This window comes from Mus caroli, unplaced genomic scaffold, assembly GCF_978045245.1.
Source record: "Mus caroli unplaced genomic scaffold, Mus_caroli_1 scaffold_7, whole genome shotgun sequence".
Classification (NCBI taxonomy): domain Eukaryota; kingdom Metazoa; phylum Chordata; class Mammalia; order Rodentia; family Muridae; genus Mus; species Mus caroli.
In genome coordinates, this window is record NW_028227262.1 from 32,030,981 (window position 1) to 32,047,368 (window position 16,388).

The window sequence follows — 16,388 nt, forward strand, 5'->3', positions numbered from 1 at the left end:
CTGAGGGCTATGCCAAAACCGTCATTCCACCAGTGGACATATATTGTGTAGTAGGGTAGCACTACTCATAGCTCATTAAGACTGTAGATACCTCTTCTTCTCAATTTGCAGGTATAGAACCTTCTGGAATTAAAGAGGCCACCTAGCAGGGAGGTTGTTACAAGCTCAGTTCTGCCTTAAATTCTCTACATCTTGTATTGAAAATGTATGATCACTGGTTTTGACTGTAAAGCCACAACCAATCAGAGATCAGTTTCCAGAAGCCAATCTGAGGTAGCCAAGAGAAGAAGTCTTTCTCTCTTTCTCTCTCTCTCTCTCTCTCTCTCTCTCTCTCTCTCTCTCTCTCTCTCTCTCTCTCTCTTCCTTAATTTCTTTCTTTCCTTCTTTCCATCTCTCTCTCTCTTCTTCTCTTTTCTCTTCTCTTCTTTTCTTTTCTTTTTGCTTTTTTTTTTTTTCGAGACAGGGTTTCTCTGTGTAGCCCTGGCTGTCCAGGAACTCACTCTGTAGACCAGGCTGGCCCCGCTCAGAAATCCCCCTGCCTCTGCCCCCCAAGTGCTGGGATTAAAGGCGTGCGCCACCACTGCCCGGCAGAAGAAGCCTTTCTAAGCAACAGCTTCTCCCTCCTTAGGCTCATGCGCCTTCCAGCAATGTCTACCTACATCTAAGGGGATTCATTTATTATAGATGTACACACTGGTCCATTAGTCAGCCACTAAGATGAAACTATGATATGTTCAGTGGCCTGAATAAACCTAGATACTATTTTAAGTGAAATAAGACAAGCACCAGGAGATAATGAACTATGTTTCTCTAGTATGTGGAAGCACTTTGTTACATTTCTTTCTATGTGTGCACTGCCATGCTTCCTACCATGATCAGAGTGGACTAAATCTCTAAAACTGTAAGCCAGCCTCAATTAAATGTTTCCCTTTGTAAGAGTTATTGTTGTCATGGTATCTCTTTATAGCAACAAAACTCTAACTAAGACAACAATATATACCAAATTGTATACACACACACATTGATTTGACTCATAATAGTTGTAGGCATTTACAGAGTATAATGTTATATTTTAGAATCTATATCTATGGCAACAATTAGGTAAGTTTGATATGTCAGGAGAACCCTGGCCTTCCCTTTATCTCTATGGAAAAGTAGGAATTGCATTTCCCTCATTAAAGAAACTGGACCAGCAAAGAAAATGCTCTGCTTATAAAAACACCAGTGTCTGGTGCCCACACATGCATGTGTTGAAATATTAACCTTAAATTTGTTAATTTCCATTATAATTGTTTGCTGATAAAAATTAAACTAAATGAAAATATAATAAAAACAATTATCCCATACATAGGTGGACAGACGAAGGTGAAATTCAATCTCTCCCATACCTCTTCTGAACCTTCACCATAAGTCTGACAGAAACAAAAGGCCAGGACCAATCATTTATGATTGCATGCTTGCATTTAGCTATGTTGCACTGGCCTCAGTACACACACTACATGTAGACAATGTAAAGCTGGACTTTGACCTCAAATAAATAGGAAATATCCAAGTTGAGATCTGAGAGGACCTTAGGAAATTTGAGTGCAATGTCTCAGCAGAGGGCAATAGGCACTACCTCTTACCCCAGACAAAAATCATAGTGTTCTATCAACAACTCTTGTTCTCAAAAGTGACCAATTAGACGTCTCTAGGGAGCCCAGCTGTGCATAACAGTTCCTTTCTATTCCCCCCACTCATAACAAGCTCTGAGGGCACCCTGTTCCCTGCCTAGGGACATTATGCTAGTGACCAAATTCTTGTGGAGAAATCATCAAAGACATATTATTAGACTTGTGTTTTGGGAGATTTCCATTCTCAGTATAATCCAATTTCACACTAAGTTATGTGGGATTACAAAGGAGAAAGCCATGTGGAAGAAAGCCAGATGCATGGCAGAGAGGCAAGCAGCATGCTGGAATGTTCCTCTGCAGGTTCCTGAAGCATGAAGGAAACTGAGGTACAGGGTGCACCCAGATCTTGGCCATGATAGTGTGGGACAGACATATATTCCACATGCTGCCAGCAACTTGACCCTCAGATGAGATGGAAGAGAGAACGATGAAGTTGCCGTGAGGGAGGGGGATACTGTAATGTGTCTGAATCATTCTTCCTACTTGGTTTATGCTGTGAAAACCTGCCACCAGCATCCTCTTGTGTGCTAAGATGGAGTCCAGAGGAGCAAACTTACGGTTTTGGTTTACCCTGTACCGGTGAGGTCCTTTGTGCATGGTCATCTCAGTGCCTTGATGTTAGTGGTCATGCTGAAAAGAATCTGTCTAAGAGCCACTCTGTCCTTTAGGTCCACCATAAGTCATTCCTATTACCTGAAGAATGAGAAAGTTGTGTCAATGGAGTGTAGCTCCCACATAGGTTTGAGAGACTGTCAGTTGGACATTTTCTCCTACAGAGAATATTGCTTCAGTGAGTTGAGGTAATCACTACAAAGCTGGAGGACATGAATTTGATCTCCAGGACCTATAGGGTGCAAGAAGAAACTCACTCCTGCAAATTGTCCTCTTATCCCCACATACATCCCCCCCACATAGTTATAGTAACAGTACATAAATATAAATGCAATGCACTAAAATACATTGTTGTAATATTGAAAAGCAGCAGCAGGCTTTAATATCTCTGAGACTCTGAAAGTTTTGATCTCTCCTCCTGGTGAAACAGTGGTGGCAGGAACCTAATATTCATGATATTGTGGGGATAGAGAGGAACACCGACTTCAGGTGGCCAGTATGGTAGTGTAAATGGTGATGGTGATAATAGCAATGTCTGGACCAAAGAATAATATGCTAATAATTATGACACTATAGTTAAACATAGGAACACACGGGCTCGTGTCAAAAGTAATGACACAATCAGCTTCATCATATTTTGCCTTCATCACACCTTGAACAGGCTGCTGAATGACCTTGTTGTGTGCACTGTGAGAATACCTCTGCTTTCTGTGATCTCTTTACCGGTCTTAGACAGTGGGAATGGGAAACGGGACAACTGTCCAGGAATTTACCCTGGAGGGATTTCCTGCTGTCCAGCACCTGGGCAGACTTCTCTTCTCACTGAACCTGCTGGCATACCTGGCCTCCATCACTGGAAATGTCGTCATTGTCTCCATCATCTGCACCAGTGCCCGTCTGAAAAGCCCCATGTACTTTTTCCTCTGTGTTTTCTCGATTGTGGAGTCTTGTTTTACAAGTGCTGTTATTCCCAAGTTGTTGGCTATATTTCTTTTAGGGAAACAAACAATTTCCTTTGTTGCCTGTTTCATACAAACCTTCGTCACTCTATTTATTGGGGCATTCGGTTTTTTTCTCATAGCTGTGATGTCAGTGGACAGGTGTGTAGCTATTTGCAAGCCTCTGCATTATCCCACCATCATGGGCCTAAGGACCTGCATCCTTCTAATTATGGCCTGCCTTGCTCTGACCTTCACCCTGATCACGTGGCTAGTAGTGAAGGTATCACGGTTATCCTTCTGTGGCCCCCACGTCATCCCCCACTTCTTCTGTGACATCAGCCCTCTGATCCACCTCTCCTGCTCTGACACCAGTTCTGCTGAAGCTCTAACGTTTGCCCTTGCTTTGATTATTCTTTTCTCGTCTCTCATCATAACCACTATTGCATACAGCAACATAATCATCACAATTGTGCATCTCCCATCGGCTAAAGAGAGACAGAGAGCTTTCTCCACCTGCTCATCCCACCTCATCGTCCTCTCTCTGATGTATGGCAGCTGTGTGTTTATATATGTGAAACCGAAGCAAATGAGTAGGCTTGAATCCAACAGAGAGGCTGCTCTTGTGAACACGGTAGTGACACCCCTTCTGAACCCCGTCATCTACACCCTGCGTAACAAGCAGGTCCATCAGGCTCTGAGGGAGACTCTGAGCAGAATAAAAATATCAGGATAGGAAAGGTTCCCATGTTCTTAGAGTGGAAAACGTCAGAAATTGTGTTTTTTCCATTTTAATCGGTGCATGGGCCTTGGCACTTGAGAGCCACAGAATTCACAAACCTTCCATGTAAATAGCTCCATAAAATGCAACTGTTAGTCACCTCAAAAATACGTCTTAATGCTGTGTGTGTGCCTGTTCCACTTATTTCTGGCAATCTTATTTTTGTTTGCTTGTTCTGGCTTTTCAAGACATGGTTTGTCCGTGTAGCCCTCGCAGTACCGAACTCACTCTGTAGAATAGGCTAGCCTAGAACTCAAAGAGACCTGCCTGCCTCTGCCTGCCTCTGCCTGCCTCTGCCTCCAAAATACTGGTATTAAAGGCATGCACTATCACTGTCCAGCCTGGAATCAGATTTTAATTGCAAAATCTATTGAATTTTTTATCCAAGTGGTAATAACTATATGCTTGAAATTTCTAAAATAAATTGAACTATACTGTTTCAATTGTGCTCTCTTCCATGCATAGACATGCTTTAGCAGACAAAATAATTATTTACTAATGGTGGTAAAGTAACTAAAACAATTAGTGATTTTATTTGAATTGAGGCTTTGACAATATTAGTGGAAATCAGCAATGCTTTGCCTATATTCCTTCCATGAGTCGTTGAAGGAAAGATGGTCACAGAATGCTTTTGCCTTGTAAAATATATGTCGTAGTGGTGTCTTCTCCGTTTCTCTTCCTGTAACTTGGCTCAGCTGTACATGAATGCCTCATTTAAATGCTAAACTGAAATGTAATATTTAGGGTCTTAATTCATTCTCTAAAACACCAAAATGGCTACTGTCCTAAAGATGTGCAAAGTCTCGCTGTTCCAGATTCTGCAATTGCATGCCAGTCTCTCAAGATTCAAGCTTGCATAGGATTGGTTTCTCTTCTGAACCAGTTACTAAGTACCATATACACAGTAGGCTGAGAGGGGTCTTGCTAATCGATGACCTACTTTCAAGCCAATGTTTCTGTTTTTCTGTTCAGTGCTCCATTTTTAACCTTGCAGGCTTTCAGTCCCAACTTCCAGGATATCATGGGTCTGTCTTGTCTTTAGAAGAAATGCCTCTGAAATGATTATGGTTCATAACTGTGTATTTGTTTTGAAATAAGGTCTCTCCCTGTGACAAGCTTGAACTCTCACCCCTTAAATCCTTACTTTATACACCTGAGTCCAGTGATAACAAAATTGAGGTGTCATGTCTACCTCTTTCTTTTAGCTTATGTGAACTAAGTCATTATACAACCATGAATAAAATTTTATAAAATTAATTTAGGTTCAGGATTGGCCCTGAATGTCATAATTCAAAGTTCATATTCCACTCCAATCTCACAGGCACAGCCCCTGCACTGCCTTTGCCTTATGGATCCTCTCAGAATTAAGCCTGTCCATACCATGTTCATGCTCCCAGACTTGCTTTGAACACACAACCCCTGTTGGGCTTTGCCTGGTGAGTCTCAGAACCAAGCCTTCTCCTGCCATCCCAATAGTCCCAGATCCAGCTCTGGAAATTCAGCCCACACACCCACAGTGCTGCCAGGTGACCTCCCCAGACCCTAAACTACCCATGTCCCATCTCCATGCTGGCAGGCTTAGACCCAGTCTAACAGCTCCACAGGAGTGGAACATGGGTTACTGTCCAACCTGAGGCAGGCTAGAGCCTCACCTTAGACACATGTCCAATGAAAGAAGTTCACATCACAAAAGCACACACACACACACACACACACACACATACACACACACACACACACAAAACCATGAAAGGACAAGATAGCATGACCCACCTGAAACCCACTAGCTCTATAAGAAGGTTCTCTGATGAGAACTACCTCGACGAACCCCAGGAAACAGAGTTTAAAAGAACAATCATAAACTTTACCAAAGACATCAAGGACACACACACACAAAGGACACAAAATTAAAGTTGCTCAGTCCACAAGGCTAAGTGTTTCAGCTGGTCTTCTGTATAAGCTGGAATCCTGAAGAGGAAGGTTCCAACAGATGTGCTGGCGAGTACATCCAATTAAGTGAAAAAAAGTGAATCTTCCTTCTTCCATTGTCCTTATGCAGGCCTCCAAAGAGAATGCAAACAAATAAAGAGATATCAAATATTTATGGATTTTAAAAAGTTAATGCTGCTAAAATATTCCTATTACCCAAATCATTCTATAGGTTTTATGTACTACATATAAAAAATGACTGGCATTGTCTACAGAAATAAGATAAATCCTAAAAGTCTGGGCAGCCAAAGCAATTCTGAACAACTCTTTGTAAGAAAAGTGATGAAGGTGCCCTATTACCTGATTTCAAATATACTATAAAGCTATAGTAACCAAATTAATGGGTGGCACAGAAACATTCCTATAGACACATGGAATAGGACAGAGAGTCTAGAAATGAATCTCACCCAGTAGAAGACAACTCATTTTTTTTACAAAGCTGAAAAAATATACATTGGAGAGAGGCTGACATGTTTAATAAATAATGATAGGACAAATCAGTATCTATATGCAAAAGAATGAAGCTAGACCCCATTTCTTACCACATACCAATACCTACTTTAATGGACATAAATTTAATATCATAAAGACACTTCCTTCCATACAATCCAGCTTTAAAATGTATCCACAGAAGATATGACCAACACAACAAGAAGATCTTAAAAAAAAAAAAAAAAAAAAGCCTGCTTGTGGCTGGACAGATGGCTCAGCAGTTAAGAACACTGATTGCTCTTCCAGAGATCCCGAGCAACAACATGGTGGCCCACAATCATATATAATGGGATCAGATGGCCTCTTCTGATGTGTCTGAAGACAGTAATAGTGTACTCATACACATGAAGAAGAAGGAGGAAGAGGAAAAGAGGGAGGAGGAGGACAAGAACAAGAAAGAAGAAGAAGAAGAAGAAGAAGAAGAAGAAGAAGAAGAAGAAGAAGAAGAAGAAGAAGAAGAAGAAGAAGGACAAGAAGGTGAAATCACAATGAGATACTCCCTTAGTGAGTGGGAGTGGGGAATTTTATACACATTATGGAAAGCAGCATGGGGAGCAGGTTCCTCACACAAACTCAAAACTACCAAGTTGGCCAGGGATTACACTGCATGGTATATTTCCAATGAAAATAGAGTCAGTATGCTGAGATACTTGCATTCTCATATTTTATCCACCACTATGAACAATCACCAAAATACACAACCAACATATTTCCACCAGAAAAATGGACAAAGAAAATGTGGGGTATATATACACAGTGGAATTATATTCAGGCCTTTAAAATGCAATTTGGATACTTTTGAACTTGGGGAGCACATTAAGTAAAATAATCATAAACATATAGATAAATATAACAGAATCTAACTCATAATGTGGAATAGAAAATATGGTATTAGAAAGCATTAGCATAATTTGCAGGAAGACACATCTGACCCAAGGCTCAGGGGACACTAAAAGGAGGCTGGAAGAGTGTAAGAGCAGGATGCTGGGAAGGGATGCTGTGAAATGCTATTTTCTGGACATGGCATGGCTATTGTGATCATGAGCTCACAGTAGCCATGGTTATTTACAGCGGCTGTGGTTATCTGTGCAAACCAGCCATAATTCTGGCTAGAATGGGAGAGGTACTCTCCAGGTCCCAACCTCTACAGGGAGCTATTAGCCATTAAAAATGGATAGGGGAGATAGAACCAGGCTATTGGAGAGTGCTCCAACTGGTAGCTTTCCCATGATCTAGAGAATGGCCCAAAACTCATGCACATGTGGACAACATTAATTTGACTCAGTAGATTATGAGAAGAAGGAAGAGGAAAACATAAAAGGTGAGGAAGAGGAAGAAAAGGAGGAAATTAAGCTGATGGGGGCATGCTAGGAGGATGGGGAAAGTTGGAGGAGGGGACTAAGGAGTGGGTATGATCATATTTCATTGTACACATGTATGAAATTCTCACAAATAAAAAAATCATACTTTTCAGAAGCTGGGAGTAACAGGAGGATGGAGAGAGATTGATTGATGGGTATAATACACAAGTAGATTGATATGCTTAAGAGTTTACATGTCTAGTAGGAGTCTGTACTCTATAAAAAATTTTTAATTGTTAGAAAGTACTTTGTATCAAGCTATAGCAATATTCCCCAATGTTGCCTTTTCTTTAAAGAATTCTGGGGGAGGGTGATGTGTGAATTCAGGGAAACTATGAAAAAACACAACTTTGAGCCTCGTGGGAAACAGTGTGCTTGAAGATGCTGGAGTCTGGCCAAAAGTCTTTCACAGAGGGGAGGGAGGAACCTCTGTGTGTGAGGGTTTGAGCTGTGGAACCTGTCCCATTCTTCCCAGTTGTATCCTTATGCCTTTAGTAAGAAATAAGAACTACCCGAAGTGATAGATGTGATAATTCCCCTTCCTTGGTCAACACAATACATATATGCATCAAAGCATAATCCATACACATATATCAAAAACAAAGGACTTCTGGGTAAGATAGTTAAAGCTGTCACTGCATGAGCCAGTGAGGCAGGAAGCTGGAATAAGAAAAAAAATCATATCACAAAGAGAAATAGAGGAAGAGGATTGGAAAGGCACAAGGCATTAAAAGGACACCAGGATAGGGTAGAAAGCAGAAGATAATGCAAATAGATACACAGGACATGACCTCATCAAAGTCTCCTGCATGAGGAGAAGAAACGGAAACTTCCCCCAAACGTAAGCTAAATGAAAGATGGCAATCAACTCCCAGGACACACCTGTAAGAGTTGAATCTGCTTGTGGGGTTTGGTAAGGTGGAAGTTCTCTGGCAGACATCTTAGTAGTAGAGGGAAAGCCCGTTTTATTTTGCTTTGTGATTCAGAGAGCAGTAGCCAGGTGCCATCTTGAGAGAAAATCTAGTTAAAGCAGAGATAGCCCAGGGGCTTGAGGTCATGAACTGTCCCAGGTCATGGGGCCTCAGTTTGACTTTGGGTGAGGAAAGGCTCTTGGATCAAGTCTCGACCGCTGGAGGGTCAGGTGCTGAGACAAAGGGGTGCAAACTCAGGCTGGGGAGTTCTTAATGTCAGATACCCCAGCCTTGGTGATCCTAAACAGATCCCATCAACGGATAAAAATCCTGAATTTGATAGCTCTGACCTGAGGCCAGTAGGTGGATCAAACTGTAGAACCCCAACTCTGGTTCAATGGATGTGTTGGGTAGTTAGAGCTGTTAACCTCCAGCATTGTGACTCTCTGTAAGTACAAAGACAAGACCATCACCTCAGGGTTACAGTTTGATTCGCACACTTCCCAGACACCTTCAGTTAAACACCTTCAGTTAAAGTGAGAAAACTTGCTCCAGATCATAGACTGCAAAACTAAATATGGCCAGTAGAGATCGCTGGTACACAAGAAGTAAGTCTACCAGCTTGGATACAGTTCTAGTGAACACCACACATGTGCGAACACATGCACATACATGCACACACACGTGCACATACTTGCACATGCATAACTCCCAGACTTCAAGTTTTGAGGACACAACAATTCTCCAACAACCCACCTTTTCATTTTTCTTTCTCTCCCCAGTAAGTCTCACTTTTAAAAACTACACATTTAGCAGGATTTTTGCATTTCTAAAGTTTTCAATTGATTATTCCTCTTCATATATACCTCTAATTTTATTTATGAATTATTTCTGTTATTGGGCCATATTTTCTTCTTTTCACATTTCTTGTTTTCCTTTTTTTTCTGCCCCATATTTTTGCTTTATTTTTTTTTTACTTTTTGCCTGCCCCCCTCTTGCTTTTTAACTTTTTCAGTACTGGAATTTTTTCCTAATTTCTCGCTAACTTCTCACACAATATTCCTCTCCACTTCTTTCATCTATACAACCCCGCTCCCTGCTACCTCCTTCCTTTCTCTCTTTTACTCACTGTCTCTACACTTAACCAAAGCGATGCTTAGCTTCTTTAGTAGTATTTGCATTCTCTTTCACTGTCACTTGTAGCATGTTGGTGGCTGGTAATAATTTTCAGTGTATTTCAATATCATGTATGAGTTGACGTTGTTATCAATACAAGCATTTGTTTTCTACTGTTGAGTAGTATTGTGGATTGAGCTTCCAAGGGCAGCCTGATCAGCCAGAAGACTGACCCCCAAAAAGCCAGATGAGAAATCTAAAATGAAAGACGGGCATGTCTCAGTGAGGAAATTTATGTGACATGAGAACTCAGGCAACATGTCTCATCCCAGAATTCTAACTTCACACCTGCTGAACTCTGAGGTACTGGGATAGGCAAGATGCCCCAGGGCAACATCTTCTGCTAAGAATGACAAAGGGAAGCAAGAAGATACAAATGCTCAGAAGAATTTAATGCAGGGAAGAAAGTCAGGGACACACAGGGAAAGGTCACAAAATGGAAAAACAACTGGATAAAATCAGCAGTGTGGAATAAGTTCATCACAAATCTTGAGATATTGAAAAGAAAAGCCAAATTGATGTGTTCAAAGTAAAATCTCAGCAAATCAAATAAACACATTGGAAAGCACACAGATAACTGAGAAGAGTAAAGTTTATTATTTTATGTATATGAGTACACTGTAGCTGTACAGATGGTTGTGAGCCTTCATGTGCTTGTTGGGAATTGAATTTTAGGACCTCTGCTCTCTCTGGTCAATCCTGTTCCCTCCAACCCAAAGATTTATTTATTATTATAAATAAGTACACTGTTGCTGTCTTCAGACACACCAGAAAAGGGCATTGGATTACAGGTGGTTGTGAGCCACCATGTGGTTGCTAGGAATTGAACACAGGACCTTCAGAAGAGCAATCAGTGCCCTTACCTGCTGAGCCATCTCACCAGCCCAATAAAGGATTTTTTTTTTTTTTTTTTTTTTTGCTAACAACACCCATGTATTGGTTCACCTTACATTGCATAGTTGAGCTCCGTTTGTCAGGACTCCATAAAGAGAAACTCACCAAAAATCTTCTGGTGGTGTAATGAGGCTTCTTGCTGCTTCCTTGGACTATGGCCAGTTGGCAGAGTGATGTCAGCTGAGACAGACGAATGTGGTGAGGCAAGCTTCGGGAGGACATGTGATATTGGGAGAGGGATAAATAGGACTCAAGAGACTGTGAGAGGAGCTGGAGACTGGGCTGACCTTGGCTTGCCAGTAGAGTTAGCTGTTCAAAGCTTGTTGGTCTCTTGTCTTTACTGGTCTTCACTTAGCTGAGAGGTACAGTCAAGAACTTCTCTTGGCATTCCTCATGGTCCCTCCTGCTGACTCAAGCTGAGGCTGAGGTCTTGTTGTCTCTGCTTGCTGGGTTGTGCCACTGCTACTGATTCATGTTTGCTATCACAACTCTACTGAACTGGACTGCTGGTGTATTCATGAAGTGTTTGTGAGTGGATTGAGCTGTCTCTGCTGACCTGTGAATTGAACTGCAGATTTCCTGACAATGCAGAAGGGATCTGCTCAAGAACCATTTCTAAACAGATCCATTTTCCCATATCCTTTCTTTTCCACTACCTCTGGTGGAAGGGAGGTTAAAGAATTTACAACCAATCACTAAAAGTAGGCTTTGAAAAAAGTAAAAGTGGCCCACACCCAGAGACAAGAGTTCTGAAACAAGCAGGATCATAAGTGAGTTCCCAACCCCACCCCAATACCTGGCCTAACTGGGACCTCCAGAGACCCAGGAGATACAGGATTCCCACCCAGTTATAGACACACATTCCTTCTGGTTTGAACCTGCACATGGGAGCAGAGTTTGTGCTCCAGGCCCCCGAACCACACCCAGAGACAGCTTGACCCCATAAGTTTGACACAGCCAGGATTACAGGCTCATAGGAAGGATAGGTCTAGTCAGAGCCATGAAGACCAGTTAACACCAGAGATAAGCAGATGTGAGAGGCAAGCACAAGAACATAAGGAACAGAAACCAGGGCTACTTGGCAACAATAGAAACCAGTTCTCCCACCACAGCAAGCCCTGGATACTTCAAAACACCTGAAGAGCAAGATTCACATCTAAAATACCATCTCATGAAGATGAAAGAGAACTTTAAGAAGGACATAAGTCACTCCCATAAAGAAATACAAGAGAACACAGATTTAAAAAAAACCCTAAAAAAACCAAAAAAAACAAAACTAGAAGCCCTTAAGAGGAAACCCATAAATCTCTTAAAGAAATACAGGAAAACACAATGAAACAGATGAAGAAATTGAACAAAACCATCCAGGATCTAAAAATGGAAATAGAAACATTAAAGAAAACACAAAGGGAGACAACCATAGAGATGCCAAACCTAGGAAAGAACAGGAGTCATGGATGCAAGCATCACCAACAGAATATAAGAGATAGAAGACAGAATCTCAGGTGCAGAAGATACCATAGAAGACATTGGCACAACAGTCAAAGAAAATACAAAAAGCAAAAAGTTCCTAACTCAAAACATCCAAGAAACCCAGGTCACAATTGAAAGACCAAACCTAAGAATAGTAGGTATAGAAGAGAGCAAAGATTACCAACTCAAAGAGTCAGTACCCTAACCTAAAGAAAGAGATGCCCATAAACATAGAAGAAGCCTACATGACACCAAATAGATTGGAGGAGAAAATAAATTCCTCCCTTTGCAATTAGACATCAAAAGGAAATCAAAGGGATACAAATTGGGAAGGAGGAAGTGAAGATATCACTATTTGCAGATGATATGATAGTATACATAAATGAACCCAAAAATTCCACCAGAGAACTCCTAAACTTGATAAACAACTCAGCAAAGTGGCTGGATATAAAATGAACTCTAACAAATCAGTAGCCTTCCTCTACTCAAAGGATAAACAGACTGAGAATGAAATTAGGGAAACAACACCCTTCACAACAGTCACAAATAATATAAAATATCCTGGTGTGACTCTAACCAAGCAAGTGAAAGATCTGTATGACAAGAACTTCAAGTCTCTGACGAAAGAAAACAAAGAAAATCTCAGAAGATGGAAAGATGTTCCTGCCCATAGATCATCAGGATTAACATAGTAAAAAATGGCCATCTTACCAAAAACAATCTATAGATTCAATGCAATCCCCATCAAAATTCCAACTCAATTCTTCCCAGAGATAGAAAGAGCAATTCTCAAATTCATCTCGAAAACAAACAAACAAACAAACAAAAACTCAGGATAGCAAAAACTGTTCTCGACAATCAGAGAACTTCTGGGGGGAATCACCATCCCTGACCTCAAACTATACTACAGAGCAATAGTGATAAAAACTACATGGTATTGGTACAAAGACAGGCAGGCAGATCAGTGGAAGAGAATTGAAGACCCAGAAATGAACCCACACACCTACAGCCACAATGTCTCTGTCAAAGGACTAAACACATCCAGTGGAAAAAAGACAGCATTTTCAACAAATGGTGCTGGTTCAACTGACAGTCAACATTTAGAAGAAAGCAAATTGATTCATTCTTATCTCCCTGTACAAAGCTCAATTCCAAGTGGATAAAGCACCTCCACATAAAACCAGATACACTGAAGGTCATAGAAGAGAAAGTGGGGAAAAGTCTGGAACACATGAGCACAGGGGAAAAGTTCCTGAACACCAATGACTTATGCTCTAAGATCAAGAATCAACAAATGGGACCTCATAAAATTGCAAAGCTTCTGTAAGGCAAAGGACACTGTCAATAAGACCAAAAGGCAACCAACAAATGGGAAAAGATGTTTACCAACCCTACATCCGATAGAAGGCTAATAGTCAATATATACAAAGAACTCAAAAAAGTAGACTCCAGAGAACCAAACAACCCTATTTAAAAATGGGGAACAGAGCTAAACAGAGAATTCTCAACTGAGGAAACTCAAAGGGCTGAGAAGCACCTAAAGAAATGTTCAGGGGCTGGTGAGATGGCTCAGTGGGTAAGAGCACCCGACTGCTCTTCCGAAGGTCCGGAGTTCAAATCCCAGCAACCACATGGTGGCTCACAACCATCCGTAAAGAGATCTGACTCTCTCTTCTGGAGTGTCTGAAGACAGCTACAGTGTACTTACATATAAATAAATAAATCTTTAAAAAAAAAAAAAAGAAATGTTCAACATCCTTAGTCATCAGGGAAATGCAAATCAAAACGACCCTGAGATTCTACCTCACACCAATCAGAATGGATAAGATCAAAAACACAGGTGACAGCAGATGCTGGCTGGTAAAACCACTTTGGAAATCAATCTGGCAGTTCCTTAGAAAATTGGAAATAGTTTTACCTGAAGACCCAGCTAGACTACTACTTGGCTTAACCCTAAAAGATGCTCCAACATATAACAAAGATACATGTTCCACTACGTTCATAGCAGCCTTATTTGTAATAACTGGAAGCTGGAAACAACCCAGATGTCTCTCAAAAGAAGAATGAATACAGAAAATGTGGTACATTTACACAATGGAGTACTACTCAGCTATTAAAAACAATGACTTCATAAATTTGTAGGCAAATGGATAGAACTAGAAAATATCATCCTGCGTGAGGTAACCCAGACACAACAGAACACACATGGTATATACTCACTGATAGGTGGGTATTAGCCCCAAAGTTCAGAATACCTATGATACAACCCACAAACCATATGGAGTTTAAGAAGAAGGAAGACCAAAGTGTAGATACTTCAATCCTACATAGAAGGGAACAAAATAATCACAGAATATAGAGGGACAAAGGGACCTGGGAGGGAGAGAGGTAAGGGAGGTTAAAAAAAGGGGGGGCAGGATCAGGTATTGGAAGGGACAGAAAAGAAGTACAGAGGGTCAGGAAATCAAATAGAAATATGTAGCAGTGGGGGATGGGGAACTGGGGGTAGCAACTAGAAAGTCCCAGACTCCAGGAAATTGAGAGGCCCCCAGGACCCAACAGGGATGACTTTAGCATAAATACCTAACAAAGGGGAGATAGAGCCTATAGAGACCACCTCCAGTAGATAAGCATGGCCCCCCAGTTGAGGGATGGGGCCACCCACCCACCCCAATTTTTTTAACCCAGAAATGTTCCTGTCCAAAGGAAAAACAGGGACAAAAATTGAAATGGAGACTGAAGGAAAGGCTATCCAGAGACCACCCCACCTATGGATCCACCCCATCTGCAGACACCAAACTCAGACACTATTGCTGTTGCCAAGAAGCACTTGTAGACAGGGGACTGGTATGGCTGACTGTTCCCTGAGAGGCTCTACCAGCACCGACCAATACAGATGCAGATACAGCCAACCATTGGACTGAGTGCTTGGAACCCCAATGGAAGAACTAGGGGAAGGACTGAAGGAGCTGAAGGGGATTGCAACTCCATAGGAAGAACAGTATCAACTAGCCAGAGCATCCAGAGCTCCCAGAAACTACCAACCAAAGAGTATACATGGAAGGACCCATGGCTCCATTTACATTTGTAACAAAGGATGGCCTTATCTGACAACAATGGGAGGGAAGGCCCTTGGTCCTGTGGAGGCTCGACCATAGGGGAATGCTAGAGTGGTGAGCCAGGAGTGGGTGAGTGGGTAGAGGAGCACCCTCATAGAGGCAAAGGGGAGGAAGGGAAAGAGGGGGAATGTGATGGGGGTTTTGTGGAGGGGTAACAGGGAAGGGTAATATCATTTGAAATGTAAATGAATAAAATGATTAAAAAATAAAAACACAAAGAAATAAAGACAGACAGATGGACAGAAGCAAGGAAGGAGGGAGGGAAGGGAAGGGAAGGGAAGGGAAGGGAAGGGAAGGGAAGGGAAGGGAAGGGAAGGGAAGGGAAGGGAAGGGAAGGGAAGGGAAGGGAAGGGAAGGGAAGGGAAGGGAAGGGAAGGGAAGGGAAGGGAAGGGAAGGGAAGGGAAGGGAAGGGAAGGGAAGGGAAGGGAAGGGAAGGGAAGGGAAGGGAAGGGAAGGGAAGGGAAGGGAAGGGAAGGGAAGGGAAGGGAAGGGAAGGGAAGGGAAGGGAAGGGAAGGGAAGGGAAGGGAAGGGAAGGGAAGGGAAGGGAAGGGAAGGAAAGGAAAGGAAAGGAAAGGAAAGGAAAGGAAAGGAAAGGAAAGGAAAGGAAAGGAAAGGAAAGAAGGAAGGAAGAAAGAGAGAAAGAAAAAGGTTCTACATTCTCCCTGCCTACCTCCATCAACTAGAGACTTGGCCTCTTGGTGTGGAGACAGGAATGCCCAGTTCTTCAACACTTTCCTTTCATCTCCATTATTTAGTGATTTCAGACAGTCCACAGAACAGCTTTCTACCAGGGACCCCACAGCCATCAAAAAGGAATGAACCTAGGGAAACAACCTATATCCTCCTCCCTCTGCCCCATTACAGTCTTTTTAGGGAATTCTTAGACACACTGTCTCTTAATCCCCTAAATCCCTCCTCCCAACCCACTTCCACCCTAGGATTTGGCCCCTTGGTACAGACTCAGGGT

At 41.9% G+C, this 16,388-nt stretch overlaps 1 protein-coding gene across 1 annotated transcript; it reads left to right on the forward strand.

The window, feature by feature from the left end:
• Positions 1-3,026: 3,026 nt before the first annotated feature.
• LOC110296215 (olfactory receptor 6M1-like) lies at positions 3,027-3,959 on the forward strand. The gene has a single exon (XM_021164804.2). It carries the CDS (start codon positions 3,027-3,029, stop codon positions 3,957-3,959), a length of 933 nt encoding a protein of 310 aa, XP_021020463.1.
• The last annotated feature ends 12,429 nt before the right edge of the window (positions 3,960-16,388 follow it).